This window comes from Prionailurus viverrinus, chromosome A1 (assembly GCF_022837055.1).
Source record: "Prionailurus viverrinus isolate Anna chromosome A1, UM_Priviv_1.0, whole genome shotgun sequence".
Classification (NCBI taxonomy): domain Eukaryota; kingdom Metazoa; phylum Chordata; class Mammalia; order Carnivora; family Felidae; genus Prionailurus; species Prionailurus viverrinus.
This window is the reverse complement of record NC_062561.1, coordinates 173,399,642-173,420,556: the sequence shown is the minus strand read 5'-3', so window position 1 is coordinate 173,420,556 and position 20,915 is coordinate 173,399,642. Positions and strand designations below refer to the sequence as shown.

At 49.1% G+C, this 20,915-nt stretch overlaps 2 protein-coding genes across 6 annotated transcripts in view; one reads left to right on the top strand and one right to left on the bottom strand.

The window, feature by feature from the left end:
- The window catches only part of MCC (MCC regulator of WNT signaling pathway), a 470,733-nt gene that overhangs the window by 440,444 nt on the left and 9,374 nt on the right, over nucleotides 1-20,915 (top strand). For all 5 annotated transcript variants that reach the window (XM_047878946.1, XM_047878931.1, XM_047878922.1 and 2 more), the window contains 3 exons: nucleotides 1,096-1,330; nucleotides 6,128-6,334; nucleotides 10,826-10,926. In XM_047878946.1, the coding sequence (XP_047734902.1) occupies nucleotides 1,096-1,330; nucleotides 6,128-6,334; nucleotides 10,826-10,926 (543 nt within the window). The remainder of the gene's footprint in view (nucleotides 1-1,095; nucleotides 1,331-6,127; nucleotides 6,335-10,825; nucleotides 10,927-20,915) is intronic.
- Nucleotides 6,651-20,915, bottom strand: part of DCP2 (decapping mRNA 2) — a 77,708-nt gene continuing 63,443 nt past the window's right edge. Inside the window, exons 12-13 of the transcript XR_007156450.1 lie at nucleotides 10,618-10,622; nucleotides 6,651-6,662 (exon numbers count right to left, since the gene is read on the bottom strand). The gene's annotated coding sequence lies outside the window, so the exon portion shown is untranslated. The remainder of the gene's footprint in view (nucleotides 6,663-10,617; nucleotides 10,623-20,915) is intronic.

Sequence of the window (20,915 nt, the reverse complement as noted above, 5' to 3'; positions counted from 1 at the left end):
CATTGTGCTAAGGCCAGAGCCATGACGACTGCATCAAGTGTAGGTAAGTCTAGTGTAGATCCAGAGAAACTGTAGGTCCACACTGGCCTCAATGCTTGAGGACTGACAGGGTGCAGAGGGCCTAATTCTGAGCCAGTGGGGGCAGCCTGCCCACTGCCAGAAAAAGCCAGAGCCCTCTCTAAGAGCCAGAGCCTGAGTTTTCCTATGATGCTTGTTCCTGCATGGTGGTCTGGGTCCCACACAAACCTTCATGGGCCACCATGTTCTCAGGGTTCATCCTAAGTGCTCCTCAGATCTGGCAGCCATCACCGTTCAGCATGAGCATCCAAGGGCCGCTTGGATGGGCCTGAGTCCCTGTGGTGGATGTTATACTCAGCCATGATGCAGGAGGAATGGCAGGGAGGCCAGGGGCATCCTGCTTTTCTAAGTTGTCACAGTAACAGCGCACACACGTAGGGGTTTGTTTCACGGTACAGCACTCCCCTTTCTCTACCACACCTTCCACTGCCACCCCGAGGGGATTGCTTTCAAAGTCCTGGACGTGTGTTTGCGCAAGTGAGTATGTGCACACACGCATGTCTATAGATCACACCATAGGCATTTTGTTCTCCAGCTTTGTTCCTTAACATCTCCCCTTTTTAGGTCCTGTCCACACATACACCAATTTTTTTTATTATTTACTACTTTTCATCCTATTTCTCCACTTAAAATATTTCTACCATTGTCATAATTATTACTGTAATGTCCACATCACTTACGGCCTTTTGGAATGTACCACAACTAACTACACCCTCTATGCCATGAAATATCTTTGGGTGTATCTTGTTGCTTTGGGATTATTTCCTCAGAATTCATTTTTAGGGTCCACATGTTGTATTAAAGGGGGTAAGCATTTCTGTTACTCTTCAGACTTATTTCTCTGTTAAAAAGTTGTATCAATTTACCATGCCATGAAGAATGCTTTTTTTTTCTTTTTTGGAGGTGCAGGGAGATTACCATTTAAACACCTTTGGAGAGATGGGTCTGGGGAAGAGTCAGGAAAAAGACCTGTTCACAGTGGCTGGGGAATGTGACGGGTTCTCTCTGTCTCCTCAGCACAACCAGCTCCACAGCCAGTAGCTGCGACACGGAGTTCACTAAAGAAGATGAGCAAAGGCTGAAGGATTACATCCAGCAGCTCAAGAATGACAGGGCCGCAGTCAAGCTGACGATGCTGGAGCTGGAGAGCATCCACATCGATCCCCTCAGCTATGATGTTAAGCCCCGGGGGGACAGCCAGCGGCTGGATCTGGAAAATGCCGTGCTAATGCAGGAACTGATGGCCATGAAGGTACCGTGGGGGTGGGGCCCCCTGGAACCCTGTGCCCATTTGCTTCCATGTCATCAGAAGGAGACAAGAAAAGGCCCTCTGAAAGCAGGTCCACGATGATGATATATGAACCCCGTCTAGGTTCAGTCACCTCCCTCTGGAGGACAGCCAGAGCCTCATTTGTAGGCAGGAATAGTATCAGTGTGCCTGGGGTCACTTGAGCTGGATATGTCCCTAGAGGGGTCAGCTGAACTCAGGAGAATGCCTAGGGGTGTCCCAGCTCAACTTTGGAACACCTCGTTCTCCAAGAGAAGCCAGATGAGATCCCTCCAGGTTGGTCTGTGTCCACATAATAGGACCCCTAATCTCCAGAAGCTTATGGTGCTTCTTGGGTTGAGGCTGATGTTAATGTGGAGTGGGGGAGAGGATAGGGCAACGGCAGGTGCATAACTTGGACCAGAGCCCCAGTTTCCTGATGCCCTTGTCCCTTTGGTGCCATGGGTAGCCTGCTTGCATCATTCTGCTCTCTGGTGAAGTTTCCCAGCGCTGTTCAGGTCAGTGTTTCTGACAAGATCTTGGGCTGTTTGCCCAGCTGGCTGAGTTATCTGCTGGCATCTTTAGAGCAGGGGGAGCTTTCTTGGAAAGCTGGTGCCCCTCATTGAGAAGTGGTTAAACTGCCATCCCTTCAGCAGCACACACTCTGCATGTTTCCGGCCAGGGGTGCCAAGCACTTGGCCTTACTCTCCTGAGTGCTTTCTCTGAAGACTGCTGTGGTGCCGGAAGACTGTATCTGGTGTCTGTTCCCAATTCAGGCCAAGAATTTGCAAACCCTTGGAATTTCCAGAGTGTCTTTGTTATGCTAAGGAGGCAGGCCCCCTGGAAGCTGCAATACCAGAGCTGTCCCTGGAAGGATCTAGCTTGTGATTATAGAGTTGGGACTTCCAGCCCCTTGACCCCCAGTGAGGGTAGGGAGTGCTGCAGATTGAGTTCCACTGAGTGGCCTGCAATTTCATCAATTGTGCCTAGTCCTGAAACCCCAGTGAAATTCCTCGACACTGAAGCAGAGAAGATTTGCATTCAGCACGCTTCCAGGCACACCCTGTGTACACCCTTTATGGTAAAACTAGATATAGGTAGTGCTTTCTGGAGTCTAGCGAGTTACTGATCATGAGTGGATTGTGGAAACCTGGTTTTTGGAAGCAGTTGGTGGGAAGTGCAAGTGACCTGGGGACAACCCCCTCCCCACCTCACCCACCCCCAGCACTCATGGCTGGTGTTTGAAGTGAAGGCAGTCGTGGACTCTATCCTTACCTTGTGGGGCCTGGGAGAACTCCAGGAAGTTCAGGTCAGAGTGTGTTGTATTGTATACACCCAATTGGAGTGAAAATGAAGAACCACTTGCCAGGACCGAGCTCCTATATGGCTGCAACCAGCTCTCTGCCTGTGGCAGAGGTGGGCACTGGTAAGGGCTGCTCCTGCAGGTCTTGGTTCTGCACAGGACTCTGCTGCCAGACCTGCTAACATGGGGAGTCAGGGCCAGGAGCCGTGTTCTCAAGCCTGCTCTCCAAACTCCACTCTCGTCTGCACAAAAGTGTGGTTCACACAGCCTTGGATTCCGCAGTGTCTCTGCTTAAAACCATAGGCAGGTCCACTGGGCCAGGTAGGTCAAGGAAGTGCTGAATTAATAGCTAGTAACTGGTGTCTCCTGTTGGGACCAACACTGTCCTCAGAAAAGAGCAGGGTCCCCTCTGGTTAGCTCACCTCTGGAGAGCAGAGAGGAGCTGCCAGCTGTGGTCAGCCCAACACACTCGGGTCACTTGCTTAATGTGTCCCTGTCCTCAGCAACTGCTCAGTCTTGAGTCTAACTGAAGCCTGGGAAGACTTTGGGCTGTGGCAGTAAATTAGGAATCAGCTTCTTTGCTTCTAAGCTGATTTATTGTGTCCTTCCCACTCAGCTCAGACCCTGACTTCTGTTCCCTCTGGGGAATCCTCATGCACCCTTGGCTGATGTCTCTGCTCATTGCCCATGAACCAGGCGTTGGGTCCATCATCACAGTGCCTTTTTCCCCAATCAGGAGCCCTCTTTGTGGGCCTTTGCACCCCACAGCATGAGCTGTGAAGCTGCCCTTTCGTTATGTGTTCCAAACACGTTTCCTTTGGCCAAAGACTAAGGATTTCCTTTTTATGTTCAAGCCAACATGTTGTGCGATAAATTCCGGGTTACTCTGGCCAAGAAAGACTTTTTTGGTGGAATAAAGGCTCTAATATTCCCTTTGCTATTTGAAAATAAAATGTGTATACATCATAGAAATTATCTAAAAGAGCAGAAATTATAAAAAGCTGGGAGAAAATAACCCATAATATGATCCAGAGGCAGCCATTGCCAGCCATCTGGCTTGGTTCTCTTCCTCTAAGGTTTTTGAAGGATAAATATCAGAGTCCTCTCCCTTCCCTACACAGCATGTTCAAGGGTATGCGCACCATTCCAGGGCCACTAGCAGCAGGTTATGTTGGATTTCACCATTTCACTCTAGGATACAATTGGTGAGACACTCAAGTTTTCTGAGTCTTTCACTTCCTGTACATGAACTTTTTGTCTCTAGACGATCTACTTGGTTGCTTTTCAAATCCGCTCTTTTTTGAATAGCCTTTCCTTCTGTTACAACTCTTCTTTCTCTCTTTGTTTTAAAGATTTGTTTTCTAGTGTTTGGCCTGTTATTTCTGGTTCTTATAACCAGTGTCTCTGGTTTTAAAACCAGTGGATTTTATCTCATCATGATTCATTTCCATTTTCTCTCCGTGTGGGTTGGGAGAACACCAGCTCATCTTCAGTGGAGATTGTATCTTCTACCAAGTCCTCTTGGGTAGTAGATGTCCCTACAGAATAGTTCTGTGCGTGGATCTGTTTGGACCCATGGCTTTCAAAGACTGAGAACTAGTTTCTGTTACATTCTTTGCTTAGGATTCCTGTTTTACATCTTCACATGACAAGTTTGTGGTTCTGGTTCCTCAAAAGAGGCTCTTCCTTTTCCCACCCAGACCTTGAGGGATAAGTTCCCTCACCACATCTCCAGAAAATAAATCTAGTCTTTTACTCTAGGCAGTACTTTGACAGTCCTGGCTCATGTAGAGGGTCTCTGTTCTGGCACTCAGCCCTGCCCTTAGCACAGGTGCCAAAAGCCCTAGATCCTAGGGCCTTCATCCTGGTCTGACACCTCCATTGGCCTGTACTATGGCCACCTTGCCTTTCCTCTTGGGCAGAGTTCCGCTCTTCGTTTCTGGCACCCATGGATTCATTTTTCCTTCTTTTGAGCTTGCATTTACTTATATGTTTGTTCTGGGTGTGACTGTCCCCATTAGCTCAGTATGCAGTATTGCCAGAACCTTCAGAATTCTGCTTCTAATGGCAAAAGATGAGAAGGCTCCGGTGTATGGAACCACCTTTCATTCTGGTTTTATAATCTCATCTTTACGAAAGATCTGGAATCTTCTTTTGAGTAGCCACTGAGCACCTTGCCCTCTGCATGTCTAATGCCCCCTCCCTCTACCCTGATCTGAATATTATAAGCCATAGTGGGTGCCCTCTAGGTATTTCCCCACACTGGAGGGTGAGAACATCTGCACTCCAGGTCTGGCTTATTAAGAAGAGCACACTAGGCCCGTGGCTTATTACCTCGAAGGGTCCATTCAGGGATAACTAGAATCAGTGACCTAGGGGAATCCTTCTCAAGGCTCAGACTCAGTTATAGAAACTCAGTTATAGAGAGTCTATCCCAGAGATAGGTGGGAAGACTGACCTGGCAGTCATGTACTGGTGGAATCACATGACAAGAGTCATGCATGGGCCCACCTTGAGGGAGGGACTGTAGCTTAGTGGTTAAGAGCCTGGGCTCTGAGCCAGACAGCCTGGGTTCAAACTCTGGCTACCAATTTATGCAGTAATTGTGGGCAGGTGGATTTCTGTCTGTGTGCCTCAGTTTCTCATCCAAGTATGGAGATGCTCATAATATCTATCTCAGGTTGGAAGAATTAAATGGGTTACTTTGTATAAACCTTTAAAGCAGCGTTACATGCTCAGTAAGTGCTGGTGGCTATTGTTTTCTGGCTGCTGGTCCCAAGGTAGCATTTCCCTGTTTTGGAGTTACTTGTTTGTCTCCCCAGAAAACTCTAATTTGAGTTCTCTAAGACACTTTGCAAAGCTATCTAATGAGTAGTCACCTCTGAAGGACTCAGTTTCTAGTGATTTTATTTGGGCCTCCTGAGGTAGACAAGAGCTGAGGTGATACCCTGGCTCAGCTGCAGGGTGCCAAGGGTGCCACCAGGGTTCATTGAATATGTGGATTGGTGCCATGGAAAAGGGAAAGGGAGTGGGAATTGGTGGGGAACTAGCCAGGCCCAGCCTTGTGTGGATGCCCCTCCCTCACAACCTCTTTGACAAGCGCAGCCTGTGCGTGCCGGAAGAGTGGTTTCCAGCAAGACTGGTGTGCCCACTGAGGGGGGTGAGGGGCAGCAGGGGACGTGTGTTCCAGTTACTAGGTTCTTAGAATGAGCCAAAAATCTGCTTGCCTGTAACTCCTTCATTCATCTCAGTTCTGGTCTGTAGAATGACAAAGCACATGGCTTTGTCCCCACATCAGTCCTTCAGATGGTAGAGACAGCTGGCTTATTTCCTCCCAGTCATCTTGTCCCAGCTGCAAAGTGGTAACTCCATCGCAGGGCTGGGGGTCACACCCTCAGGGCCCCTTGTCACTCGCCTGCTTTCCCACACCTGGCCCTGCTCTCACAGCGTGGGTGCCTCACACCATGTGTGCTCCGTAGGAGGAGATGGCCGAGCTGAAGGCCCAGCTCTACCTCCTGGAGAAGGAGAAGAAGGCGCTGGAGCTGAAGCTGAGCACGCGGGAGGCCCAGGAGCAGGCCTACCTGGTGCACATCGAGCACCTGAAGTCCGAGGTGGAGGAGCAGAAGGAGCAGCGCATGCGATCCCTCAGTTCCACCAGCAGCGGTGGCAAAGACAAGCCCGGCAAGGTAGGATGAAGGCACGGGGACCCCTGGGGCCCTTCCCACCCAGTGACCGCCACCACCCCTCACTGCCCCACAGCCTCAATTTCCTTATTTGCATGAGGACTACAAGCTATTCTAGATACCTTAAAGAAGGTAACGTTTTGGGTGCAAAAAAACCAAATCCACTTTTTTTTTTTTAACGTTTTATTTATTTTTGAGAGAGTGTAAGCAGGGAGGGGCAGAGAGGGGACAGAGGATCCAAAGCAGGCTCTGCACTGACGGCACAGCACCTGACCAATGCGGGGCTCGAACTTACGAGCCATGAGATCACGACCTGAACCAGAGTCAGATGCTTAACCAACTGAGCCACCCAGGTGTACGTCAGATCCACGTTTTTAAAAATTGCACTTTATGTACTAGTGAAAGCATTTTCATATGCCATAGTCTGATGAGCGGAGTGATCTGTGCTGGCGTCCAGTGGTCTGGTACCGGGCTGCCTCCTTGGCTCCCCCACCTTGCACAGCGGCCATCGCCTGTTGGTCACATCTGAACTGATCATTGCATTTGCTGCCTCCTGTAAATCTCATCTCTGAAGGAGTAGGTACCCCCATTTACATGAGGGAAATGAGGCTCACATGAAATCAGGGGTCTCACAGCTGATAAGTGGCAGAATTGGGATTTAACCCAGATTTGGCTCACCGTCCTCCCCCCTGTCATCCATGTTGCCACCCCAGCTTGGCATTTCCGCCGTGGGTGAGGCAGGAAGCCGGAAGCAGCTGAGGCAAATGAGTAGGAAGGCAAGCACTGGATCACGTAGAGAGTGTCACAGAGTGTGGGCGGTCAGGTGGTGTCATCTCTCAAACTCACATTCCCATGAGCCCAGAAGTCTTTTTCTCTAGAATCCAAGCTCATTCCATCATCCTGTATCTCAGAATTATTCCAAATATTGCATTGGAGAAAAAAATACTCTGGACCCTAAAGAATTACATCCCTCACCCCAGGGTAGTGAACCTCTGTTTTCTACGTCCTACTTTCTATTCCTAATAAATGCTAGCTTCTCCAGACCCCAGTTTGTTTCCGGCCCAGGACATGGAGACATATGTTGACTTGTCAGTCTAATGAATGGCATCTCACAGCCCAAATGGAGGGGTGTCCCTGAGAGAGTTAGTACCTGGAAAGGAAGCAACTTGCTGATTGGTGTGGCGGTGAATGGTCCCTGCCTAAACAACTAAGAACTTTGGAGCATGCTTCACAAAGGGCCACCACTACACTCTGCCCACCTCTCACCTAAGAAGGGAGCGAAGGGAGTTCATGGCCGTGGCACCCAGCTGGGCCACCTCTCCCAAGACCTGGCTGCTTTCCAGTCATCCCTTCATGTGATAGATGTGAGCGGGTCCTGATGGGGACTGGAGGCAGTTTCAGGGGTTTACATTCCAGAGAGGGACACAGGTGATCGTCACACGGTGACCTAAGGCTGAGGATCAATTCCCAGTGCGATGGAAGGGCACAGACCCAACACGGAACCCAGATGTGGAGATTTGGGACAGGTTTCCTGAACTGGGACCCAGTGGACAGTGGGCGCTAACTTGAGGAAGAGGGCTGGGGCCGAGAGGTTGGTCCACTGTAAAGTCAATGGAATACCAAGGACAAAGACCCCCAGGGGGAAGAGGATTTGATTTGGCTGAAGCCTACCGTGCTGTCCTGAGGACAGTGAGAAATCACTGGAGGCTTTGCAGTAGGGTGTGATGTACATAGGCTGGGCTTAGGGAAGGTCACTGTGTGGATGTCCCAGGAAACCATCTGCCCAGTGCCTGGAGAGTCGAGCCTGGGGAGGGCAGCGGCCTGTGAAGAGTTTCATATAGTAATATCTGGGGCTCAAGAAAATGGGGTTTCCCATTCTGTGTCAACACCTTAAAAATCTTTGTAGAGCCGTTTGAGTTTGTCACCAGTCACTTCGGGACGGAGCTGACAGAGCTCCAGTGTTCGCCTGTGTGTTCTTAAGGTGTGGTGGAAATGGACTTAGCGCGTTCTTGCCAGAAGGCCCATGAGCTGAGCATTTCCTCCTAGTTATTGGTGTTTATTTTGACTGAGGGAAGCGCTATATTTTGTGGAATGGCTTCAAAGTACAGAAATCTGACACAAAAAGGCCAGATGGTTTTATTTTTATTTTTCTTTTTTCTTTTTTTTTTTTTTTTTTTTACATTGGAGTAAGAAGCTTTATCCAACAGTACATTGTGTTGTTCAGGTAATGCAATTATTGTAAGCTGATTATCTTGTCTTTCAAATATTAGATCCATTTACTATTTCAATGAAATCTCCCTTCTGGGCTATTGATTTGGTCTTGTTTGTCGGTAAATGAGGTGGGCGGTCTATAAGCGGGGTTGCCTAATTGTGAAGAGCCAGAAGTCACTATTTTACAATTTTCAGGTCACACAGACTCCTCTGCAAGTACTTAACTTTGCCGTTTTAGAACTGCAGCGTGAAAGCAGAGAACACGCAGACACAGAGGGGTGTGGGCTGTGTTCCAATAACACTTCATTTATGGGTATTGAAATTTCCTGTAATTTCTACACATCACAAAATACTCTGTTTTTCATGATTTTAAAAATAGAAAACAATGCAGAGTGCCTGAGTGGCTCAGTCGGTTAAGCATCCAACTTTGGCTCAGGTCATGAACTTGTGGTTCGTGGGTTCAAGCCCCACATCAGGCTCTGTGCTGACAGCTCAGAGTCTGGAGCCTGCTTGGGATTCTGTGTCTCCCTGTCTCTCTGCCCCTCCCCCTCTTGGGCTCTGTCTCCCTCTCTCTCGAAAATAAACATTAAAAAAAAAAAAACAACTAGAAAACAACGCTTAGACTGCAGGCCTTATAAAAACAGGTGGCAAGCCAGGTTTGGGTCTAGAACATCCATGCTGGCTACGTAGGGTGGGTGTTGTGCTTATTCTAAAACTTCTCTCCAGCCAGCAACCTGGGTTCCAAATCTTACTAAGTTGCAGATTTGGAGCGGGTTTTGTTGGGGGCAGTTTTAAGTTGCAGTTTTTGCAGCACTTGTCTCTCTCTCTCTCTCTGCAACAGAGACTAACTACCAAACATGTTCAGTGAGAGGCACCAGGTAGTCTTATGAAATGTTCGCGTGGTTGCTGATGCACGAAAAGAGAGGGTGTTGGAATCTCAAGAGCTCCCAGGGCTGGTAGATGGAGGCTTGAGTCTGCAGGAGCAAGGTGGAGAGGGGCAGGGAAGGCAGTGCAGGTGGTGGGAATCGATCAGAGGCTGGCGGTGCCGCTGCAGAGGCCTTCTGGGTGTGGTCCCTGTGCTGGAGAGTGCTGAGGGGACCCTGTGCCCTCTGGTCATCTGGACTCCCAGTGCCCAGGTCATACTTCGTTGTGGTTCACCTCCAATCATGATATAACTTTGTTTACGTGCCGTCCCCTGCAACAGACTACAAGCTTTTCATTCTCAGCCTGGGGTGCAGTAAAGGTCTGCTGAGCAGGTGGTCAGATGAGGGCCTTCCAGGCACTTGGTTATGCAGCTGCTAACCTCTGTCTCCACACAGGAAAGTAGAGTGCTCAGAGGGTGTGATGATTGCTTTGTGAGTAGTCCTAACTCAGTTTAGCATTTAGGAGTTCTGGCTCTTGTGCTTCCTCATCTATAAAACGAGAGGATTGTGTTTAGATGACGCCAAGTTTCCTGTCTAAGGTTAAGATATGAGTGGGGTCACAGCTGAAACTAATGTAACATGTTCCAACTATACTTAAATTAAAAAAAGAAAAAAAGGGACGGGGTGCCCGGGTGGCTCAGTCAGTTAAGCATCTGACTTCGGCACAGGTCGTGATCTCATGGTTCGTGAGTTCGAGCCCTGTGTTGGGCTCTGTGCTAACAGTGCAGAGTCTGCTTGGGAATCTCTCTCTCCCTCTTCTCTGTTCTCCTCCCCAACTTGTACTTTCTTTCTCTCAAAATAAATAAACTTAAAAAAAAAAATTAAAAAGGAAAAACATGGAGGGTGCACTTCTGTGTTCTTCCTTTTTTTCCTGGGTTTTCTAGGTGCTGACACTGAACCCACTAAAGCCCCTAAATCTAGAGAAATTGGTTTTCTCCCAAGAAGTGGGTTGGGGGAGGGGAGCAAGGAAACTCAGGTGTATTTCCCACTTGTCTTTTACGAGCCACCAGAGGCTTAACCCGGTGGTGAAGAGCACGGACCTGGAGCCAGCTGACCTGGGTTTGCTGCTTCCACCACGTCCTAGCTGGTTACTTGGGGGCAACGTAACTTCTCTGTGCCTTAGTTTTCTCCTTGGTAAATGGGGATAACGACTGTATCTGCCTCAAAGGGTCACCACGATGATTAAGTGGGAGAACATGTGTGTGGAGTGCTCAGAGAACACTGGGAGTCCCCCTCGCCCACCGGCCAGCCTACAAAGGTCCCAAGAAGTGGGGCAGAGCTGCCTTGTGCTTCCAATGTGTGCTCAGGCTTGACTCCAGGTCTAACCAGAATGTGTTTACTGCCTCCCTCCTCCTCCCAGGAGTGTGCTGATGCCGCCTCCCCAGCTCTGTCACTGGCTGAACTGAGGACATCATGTAGCGACAGTGATCTGGCTGCCGAGTTCGCCAATGCCATCCGTCGGTAAGCACCCTTCCCGTGACCCCGGTGAGCAGTTTATTCCGGAAGCAATGGCTTTCTTCTGAGTTCTCTTGGCTGCTCATGTCAGCTCTTCGTGGGTCATTACAGACTGGCCCGGGAAAGAGTATGTGCTGGTATGTCCACTTTTACCCAGGCCTTGGAGGCTCAACATGGAGAAGCCCTGCTGGTGCCAGGCCTCTGGAAAGGGGGGTGGCAGGGGACAGCATATAGGCAGTCATTTCATCAGCGAGTAGAAAATGTCTGCTTTTTTTGTTGTGCTGTTGTATTGACTAGAGTCTTCAGGACAGTGTCAAATGGTGATGATCAAACAGGCATCGTCAGGGGGAATACTGCCTTTCAGCATCATTGGCTCTTTCAAGAAGTCTCCATATGTGTATTTATTCAGTCCTGGACATTTTTTCTCTACTCTTGCAGTGTTTCTACCCCGCCCTTCTTCCTCTCTTCCTGCAAGGAGGGTGCTGACTCCTCCAGATCTCTCTCCCAGATCGTAACGTTGCATATTCCCGCCATCCTTTTGCAGCGCTATCCAGTAGGCAGGGAATGCAAGCCACCTAGGAAATTAAACATTTTCTAGTAGCCACACTCCAAAAGTAAAAAGAAAGCAGTAAGTCCACTTTATTTAACCTAGTGTATCCAAAATATTTCAACATGTAGAGTATTTTTTTAAAAGATGTATTAAGATAGTTTTCCCTCCCCCTCCTCCTCCTCCTTTTCTTCTTCTTCTTCTTCTTCTTCTTCTTGCTCTTCTCTTTCCTCCTCCTCTTCTCCTTCCTTTTTCTTCACTAAGTCTTCAAATATAGTATCTATTTTACACTCACAACACATCTCAAATTCAAACCAAGTGTCAAGTGCACAGGAGCTCACGTAGTCCTTCCGAAGAGGTTCTTCCACTCAGTTTTCCAGCTCACAAATGGATTCTAAGCTACACCCATTGTGTCTGGCTTCCATACTGAGTTTTCCTATTTGGGTGATGAAATTGATAATCTCTTTTTTTATTTGGGTGATGAAAACTATCCTCTCTTTTTTAACAAGATGAGGCTATCTGAGGATATTTATTAGACATTCTAAGACATTATTTTGTCTGCTGTATTAACTCTGTTTCCTCACACGTAAGTTCTTTTTAGAGTGGAGTTTTGCGACTCTCCGTCTGGGGTCACAAGCCCAACTTCTGGGCTTCCTGTTCTCCCGGCTGACAACAGCTGTCTGGCTGCATATGTGGCCCGACTGTCTGGTCCCCTCCTGTCCAGATGGCTGGCGCTTCCAGTTGGAGCACCTCAGAATCCCCTCCCTCCTTTTGTAGCAGCTTTTTTTCTCTGTGCATTTTGCATTATTTCCCTTTTCAATAAGGAAAAAAACCTGCCTTTCATTTTTTATGATTGCTCATGGTTTCTGGTATACAAAGAGCACTCCTTGCTTTCTTGACATGCTTGAGGACTTTTAAAAAATGGGTTTCCCATCATTTCTGGGGACTTGGGGGTCAGAGGGGATGGCTACAGTAGACTTTCAGGCTGCTGTGCTGACCCAGCTGGGGCTGTTTATGTTACAGTGTGGCCTCCAAGCATGGGGCGTGGGGGGGATGGAAGGCTGCCTTGTGGGGAACTTCACTACCCTCCTGATTTACTCACTGTCCCGTTTCATCTCCCCTTCCAAGCCTTAATGGTTCTGTTTTCACATTGCCAGCCCCTCTGGCCATGAGGTGAAACTATAATTGCTTTGCTTGAGGCGGGAGGAGAAAAGCAGCCCAAGGAAAATGCCCACAACAAATCCTAATGACTTGACTGTGCCAGAAACATGGGATGCGAATCCACTCCCTGCTTCCAACTGGGAGCCATTTGGATATTGTATTCTCAATTTTTCACATTCCCCAAACCCCCAAGGCCTTTGCTGGCACAAGGAGGATGCAGGTTCTGCTGACTAAACAGAGAGAGACTTCATTTGTTCTGTCAGTCACGACAGGCTTCCAATCACCAGCCGAAAGTTGGTTAGCATGGATTTCTAATCAAGACCCAGATAGATGGAGCCAAGAAAGAACCCACAGGACTACAGGAAAAAGGAAAATAACGTCATTATGCTGTAAATATAGCTTAGGAACTGGAATAATCATTTCATGAGGGTATATAATGCGAATAACCTGAGAGCTGAGGTTTTGGGGGTGTTTTTATTTTTAAAAATCAAGTGGAAGCTCACATCTTCTTTGAAGCTCTTAAATCACTGCCGAACTAGTGGTGGAAGTTAGCTGAGGGAATCTGCCCTCTATTTTCAGCAATATCTCTCCCTTGGAAGAAGGATGGTTGCAAACAACAAAGTTGTGGGCCCAGGCATCCAGGCTGCACAGAGCGGGGGTAGAGAGGGGCTTGGGAGACGGGCTAAGCAGCGGTCTTTTTTTGAGGAGAAACCTCTCAGGAAGGTAGGTGCCTTACTGGTTCTAGGTCACTGCCCCAGGCAAGTCTCCCTGCCAGCCACCTCGCTGGGTGTCAGCCTCCATCAGTCCTTCCCCACCCAACCCCCACCCTCTTGGGTCTTCTCCCAACCTTCTGTTTGGAATCAAACCAAGACTCCAGACAATCACACGTTGACTGTGTAACTCCCATCTGGTCTGATTTCGTTCCCTCCACTTGCACGAACATTCATTGTGCTTTACTGGCACCAGCATTACCATAAAACCCCATCTGGATGACCAGGTTTCCAGTCTTGCACAGAAGTTTTCTTATCAGGGCACCTTGTTTTTGCTGTGGTCCACACAAGCTGTGTGCCACGAAACCCTGCTTCCTCTCAGATCCCTCTCTTGCTCTTGTCCTAGTAAAATGGAAGTGAATGACCTTTCCACCGAAGAAGTGAACTGTAAAAATGCAGTCAAGAATGTATTTTCAGAAATGACTCTCTGTACTTACATGGTGTTTGCGTAGCCTGCCTTCGGGACCTGAGCACAGCTGAGAAGAGAGGCTGTTTCATCTCCATCATATTCTTGGGAGGCAGTGAGGAGCAGACATTGCTCTCTATGTGATGGGGGTGGGCTGGGGACTAGCACAGCAAGGCTGAGTAGTTTCCCAAGGTCACACAGGGAGGCAGTGGGACATTTGTGCGCTTTTACCTTCTCTGCTGCCGCCCCGCCCAGCCGTGTGCTGGCAGAAGTGCTAACAGATGAGTGTGAGCTGAGCTCACATGTATGGGCTCACTTGAAGACTCTGCCCACTGTAGTGTGCATGGTCTGGCCAGAGAGGAACATCTGTGCCCCTGGTACATGACTGTGCATCTGTCTAGCAGATGCTGAGGGCAAATGAAGTGCTGGGGTCCAGGGGGCAAACTTCCTCAAACGCACAGACCCTGGGTCCTGTTGGTTAAAAGGTAGGGATACTGTGCTCTTCAGTGCTAGATAACAAGAATGGGGCTTGTGACATGGTGACCACCTCAGACGATTGCCCCCAAGCAGGGCAAGACCCCACCTGGGGAGATCAGGACCTGGCTCCGGCTCCGACACAGCCACCTGCAGAAGCCGGCCACCCTGCTGGGGGCATCTAGTCCCAGGCCCCCGAGGGGCTCTGCTGAGCCCTGTAGGGAACTGGAATCTACCACCTGTGCATGCACGTGTGCCAGATCATTCTGTAAAATGCCACCTAAAGGTTTCATCCACACATGACCGTGGCCACTCTGTCCAGGGACCAGATGTGCCTGACTCATCAAGCAGAGATGCACCTAGACATCCTTTTCTCTCTCTGATGAGTAACGAGCCCACTGCAGTTTGGAGAAGAGCTGCATATCAGATCCCTGAGAGGAGACATCTAGGGCAGGTGGGCCCCACCTGACTGGTGTGGTCATGAGACACCAGATCTGGGGGACCTGGATGTGTCCCAATTGGGAGTGGAGCTGGCAGGAAGGAGTGGATGCAGGAGGCAATGTCTCAGAGTTCATCGAGATGGAGCGGGAACCCCTCCTATTCTCTCTGGCCCGTGGGCCTGCCAGTGTGCATGCAAGGCAGGAGGCAAAGAATTCCAGATGACAGACCTCGACACACCTACCTGCAGGAGTGACACAAGAACCAGGAAAAGATGTTTGAAAGCAAGGTGGCCAGTCATTCAAACTGGAGTTGGTTGAGAATGGGAGAGCTGGCTGGAGAAGGGTGCTGTGCAGGAGCAGATCCGTGAGGAACGGGTCCAAGGAAGGAGACTCCGGAGCACGTGTGTGTGCTCGAGAATGCCGCAGCGGAGTTGGGCAGGGGTCTTTGGGCCTCACCAAGTGACTTTGTGAGATGCAAATCTGATGGTTACCCTGCATCAGCGTTCTGTTGCCATGTAACAAATCATCACAAGCTTAGTGGTTTAAGACCACACCCATTTATTAGCTCGTGTTGTGCGTGGGTCAGAAATACCAGGCACAGTATGACTGGCTACTCTCGCTTAGGGCCATGCTCTCATCTGAGGCTCTCGGGAAGAATCTGCTTCCAACTCCTGCCTGTTGGCAGGTCAGTTCTTTGTGGCTGTAGGGCTCACCTCTCATTTTCTTGCTGGTTGTTGGCCAGTGATAACTCGACTCCTAGAGGCCTCTGAAATACCTTCTGCACTTCCATTCTGAAAGTCAGCAAGGAGAACCTCCCCACTCATCAAATCCCTTTCCTGCTTTAAATCTTTTCCAGGAAGAGCCCAGCCCCTTTTGAGGGCTCACCTAATTAGGTCAGGTCTACCCAGAATAATCTTCTTATCTTAAAAGATCAGCTGTTTGGGGTCTTAATTACATCTGCAAAAATCTCTCACAGCAGCACCTAGGTTAGTTTTGATTGAATCACTGGTGTGTTGAAGGTGTGTCTATTCACGCCTGTGATCTTGGGGGCCATTTTAGAATTCTACCCAGTTCTCCTGGTTACTTAAAACCTTCCAGTGACTCACAGTCGTCGGTGTCCAAATTCCTTAGCCAGTGTGTGATCTGACCCCTGCCTGATTCTCCACCCTCACCTCCTATCATGTGTACCACCCCCCCACCCCGCCCCCACCGCCACCCTGAGTCATACCAGACCACTTATTCTCTGTTGTGCCTCTGGGACTTCACTCCTGCTGCTGCTCCTGCCCTCACATCACCTAACCCCACACCCCAAGCACTCAAGTCACTGTGCCTCTACCCTGTCTATAAAATGGGTCTGTTTTTTGTTTTTTGGTTCCTGTGCCCTGAATTTGCTTCTATCACAGAACACATAATTGCTCTGCTTCTCATGTGCCTGGTTCCAACCTCCCCTCCCCCTGTTTCACCTGCCACCCCTTGCAGAAGGAGAGTCCCTTTTGGGCAGGGATCATGGCTTACTCACCCATGAGTAATGACCTCAACTCGGATGCCTTTGTTCCTTCTAAATGGTCCCTAAATTCTCTCAGCCTCATTTCTCTCTGCTAGAGAGAAAATGCTAGAGCCTCAAAACACAGCATGTCCAGAGGCATCTGTGTGGCTCAGTCAGTTAAGTGTCCAACTCTTGATCTCAGCTCAGGTCATGATCTCAGTTTGTGAGATCGAGCCCTGTGTGGGGCTCTGCACTGACAGCATGGAGCCTGCTTGGGATTCTCTCTCCCTCTCTGTCCTTCCCTGGCTTGCACGTGCGTGCTCATGCTCTAACTAACTTAACAACAACAAAAGTATTAAAAAAAAAAAAAAAAAAAAAAAAACCCATGGCATGTCCAAAACAAATTGTAATCTGTTGGCTCCTGCACTTTGAAATTGGCCTCTTCTTCAGAATTCTTACTTATTACAAATTATATTTTTCTAATGATCCAGGATTACAACTTTGAAGTTTCTCTCTCTACCTCCTGTTAGCATAGGTGGTTCTTTCCCTTAAAATCCTAGCCATTCCTGACCATTTGCATTGTCTTCTCCTGAGGTTAGCCCTCGACTCCTCAGGACTCTGGGAGTAGCATCCTGATTGGTCATTCTGCCGTTAGGCTCACCCTGCGTTCTGCCACCAAACATGCCTTTGAGCAGCACACTTCTGATCAGGTTGCTCTGCAGACATCTTCAGTGTCTTGGCATCCGAGATCGTCTATGTATTAGCTTGCTAGCCCGTTTTCAGGTGTTTCTCCTGTACAGAGTCTGTAATCCAGGTTCATCTGGACAATCATCTTCCCGGGAGCATCCTCTTCACCTTATGCCCCTGTCTCTCTCAACCTGTGGACCCCACCTCTCATTCTCTCCAGTAGGACACTTACCTTCCTGAAGCTTTCCTGTCACCTCCACTGTGTACCTACCTGCTCTTCTCTACGCCCCCACAGGTGCTGACCAAGAGCCTTCTCAGTTCAAAGCCAAGTCCAAGTTGCAAAAATGTGCCCGGCTCTAGAAGTCTTCCAGACTTGTAGGAAGCACGTGTCCGTGAAAGGACAAAAGATGGCACCAGTTGACCCCTGTTATTAGCAGCTATGGATTAATAATGGCTTTGAGCCATACAAAGAGTAGAATAAATGAAGAGGGAATTAGCTGTGGTCCTTTTTAGAGCAGGAGCCCCCGTGAGCAAAACAGCAGCAGAATTTTCACTATTTTGTCAGTAGGGCCACTATTTTAAATGGTGCTATTTTATTAAACTTGTATCTGCTGATTCTTCATATTTGGCTGATTTAGAATAGCAATCAGATAACAAAAGTTGTGCTTAGAATTCTGTAGATGCATGTGGATCTGCAGGATGTTAATGGGGTACAAAGTGCACCTGTGAGTTGATTAGCATGTAAATAACTTGCTGAGCCAGGGCCTCAAAGGGCATAGGTAAAAACCAATGTTCACCTCACACACACACACACACACACACACAGACACACACACACACCCGTGAGGTGGGCGGAGCTTGGGTAACTGACATTTCTTTTCATTTCTGTCGTCCCTTCCGTCCCCTCCACTCCCAGAGCCCAGACAGAAGGCCTTTCCCCAGATCTCCTAGAAGCAGAGTGCCTCGCAGCCGCAGGTAAAAGCAGTGGCCCGCCTGTGGACACATAGCTGCATTTCCTGGGCAAGAAACATGGTCACAGGAAAGTCTGGGCCAGAAAAGATGGTTATGCTCATCTTGCTGCTACTCCCAGCAAAATGTAGCCACGCTCCAACGTTAACACCTGCAGAGCGTCATTACCTGGGGCCACCTCATCCTCAGCGCCACAGGCATGGGCTCTTCTCTAGAGGTCTTTATCCCCCTGCCCCATGCCTCCCTTTGTGACCCACAGCGAGGTGCTGAAGAGCACAGGCTGCACACAGACCGTGGGGCACATGCCAATTCCACGGGCATACTGGCAAGTCGCTTAAGTGGGTCTCAAGTTCCTCATCTGAAAAACTAGAAGAGTACTAATAGCACTGACCGCCAAGGGTCGTTGTGAGAAGTAAATAACTCCATCTGTGTGAAGGACTTAGAGACTGCTGTTAGCGCTGCCTGGCTTTTCTCAAAGGTCAGTGCAGTTACAGACTCTGATGATGACCATGAGGGAAATAACTAGAGTGATGTGATACAGTCACTATGGAGATGGGTTTTTTTTAATTAAATACAGATTGCAATGAATAGTATGGAGGAAATGACAAGGTACTGTGACGGCATACCTCTGGGACGTATGTTTAGATGGGTAGGCAAGGTGGGCTTTCACAAAGAGGTGACATTTAAGCTGACATGAGAAAGAGGAAAGGTAGCCAAGTGGAAGAAGCACATGTCGAGCAGGGGGAACCTAGTACAGGGTTGTGTGGTGGGAAACAGCATAGTGTGTGCTGGGAACTGAGAGGATTCCAGGCTGCAAGGGGGAGGGTGATACCCAACACTGGGTAGGCAGAGGTCGGGTCAAGCAGGGCCTCTGAGATCAATGTGAGACTGCAGACTTGACTCTAAGTGCAGGTGGAAGGCACTGAAGGACAATAATATGATCTGATTTGTCCTATTAAAGAATTAGCCAGCGACTGTGTGAGGACCAATCCAGAGGGTGCAGAAGTGAAGCAGAGACCCCAGTTAGGAGGTGCTCATGGTCGGCAGTGAGGGCAGCCTGGACCTCTAGGCGGTGGGGCAGAATTTTCACAAGGCTTGGTGGATGGGGATTGCCATTGAGTGGAGGTGGAGGACAAGGAAAGGGAGGAGTTGGGCTGATTCTAGACTGGTGACTGCAGCTGGGCTGTGTTACTGTCTGATGACAGGGCAGGAAGGGTGGATTGGAACGATGATCTGGAAGGTTCTGCTCCAGGCATGATAAATAGACGCCTGTTGAGTAGAGATGTCAAATAGACAAGTCCAGAGATCCAAGGAAGGGCCTGGAAATAACAACTTGGAAGCTTCCAGCACGTAGGTCACTTTTAGGAACGTAAATGGGAATGGAGAGAGGCAAGTAAAGAAAGGGTAGGACGCAAAATACGGCCCAAGTCCTAAATACTCGGGGATTTCGAGTCGGGCAGTGAAAGAGGAGTCTGTGCGGAACAGGGAGGGACGGCTGGGACCACACGGTGGAAGGCCGAGTGGGCTCAGGGCTCCCGAGTGAAGGATGAAGGTGCGCGTGCACCAGGAAGAGGGGAAGGGGTAGGCAGCTGAGGTCCTGGGTGACCTGATGAGTAGTGGCAGTGGAGAGGAAGCCTGCTGGGGTTCACAAGTGGAAGGGGAGGGAGAGAGGAACCACATATGCAGACGATTCTCGCTATTGAGTAATTGTGTATAACGAGCAATTACCCAGAGATTGCAGGCCGTGTGGCTGTGTGGCTGCAGTTCCCCGCGGTTTGGTCTGATCGCAGCCTGTGCGGAAGGTCTCCTGACGGCCTCACAGCCTCTCGCCCTGTTGCTCCCCTGGCGTGCCCAGCACATTTGGGTTTGTGATTATAGTGCCCACCGGCCTTTTTGTTTTGGAGACCGCGTACCCCATCCCTGGTGGCTGGTGAGCCCTCCCCTCCTCCCGGGCACTGCGGCCCTCTCTGGACCACACATGTGCTGCCACTTACAGGTGCTCACGTTGAAAAGAAAAACCGCCCCTGGCTCTGTGGTGAGAGGCTCACAGGACCCTCGGGGAGCAGGAAGGACCATCGTTTCGGGTGGAGTGGGGGGCCCTTGACTGAAATGTGTGCGCAGGCAGGTGCCACAGGCTTGCACAGTGAGAATGCTACCAAAAAGAGAGACTTTTCACCTGCTGGGGGACGCTCGCGTTCCTGAGTCAGGAAACCAGGAAGAAGGCAGGGATGATGTTGTTCTGGGCATTCCAGAAAACACCGTATTGGAGGGGCAAAGGGAGCATGTCGTGTTTAATGTTTACTTTCTTTTCTGTGTGGAGCCAAGAAAGTGGTGTGTTAGCCTCATTATCTTATCTAGACACAGTATAAATTCTTTCTCGGCTAAAGGCCAAGAAAAATTTGAACCAGAAACTAGAGGGAATAGGACGTGAGTGATTGAGGTTCCAAAGTGACTGGAATAAGAACTTCCAGAAACCGAGGAAAGTGGTAGACTTAAGGAAAGTGTGCCCCACTGCGTGTCATATCGCATTCAGATCCAGAACCTTCTGAGACCGCGTGAAGTACATCATACATCTGGTGAGGAACACTTAGCCTTACCCATTTCGTAAATTTGCTTGGTAGTTAGAATCACCTGGGTGCTCTTGGGCCTCACCCCAAACCTACTGACATGGAATCCAGGGTGACCCCTGGTGCTGTGCTGCAAGCACATGCGCTGGTCCCCTGGTGACAGAACACAGGTCACAAATGGAAGTCACGTGGGCAATTTAAACTTTATTAGTAGCCACGTTTAAAACTTAAAAAAACAAAAGATGAAATTTCCTCTAGTAAAATGTTTGGCTCAATATATCCAAAATATCATTTTAACATGTAATCAATATTTTTTTTCAATGTTTATTTTTTTTAAAATTTTTTTTAACGTTTTATTTATTTTTGAGTCAGAGACAGAGCATGAATGGGGGAGGGGCAGAGAGAGAGGGAGTCATAGCATCTGAAGCAGGCTCCAGGCTCTGAGTGGTCAGCACAGAGCCCGACGCGGGGCTCGAACTCATGGACCG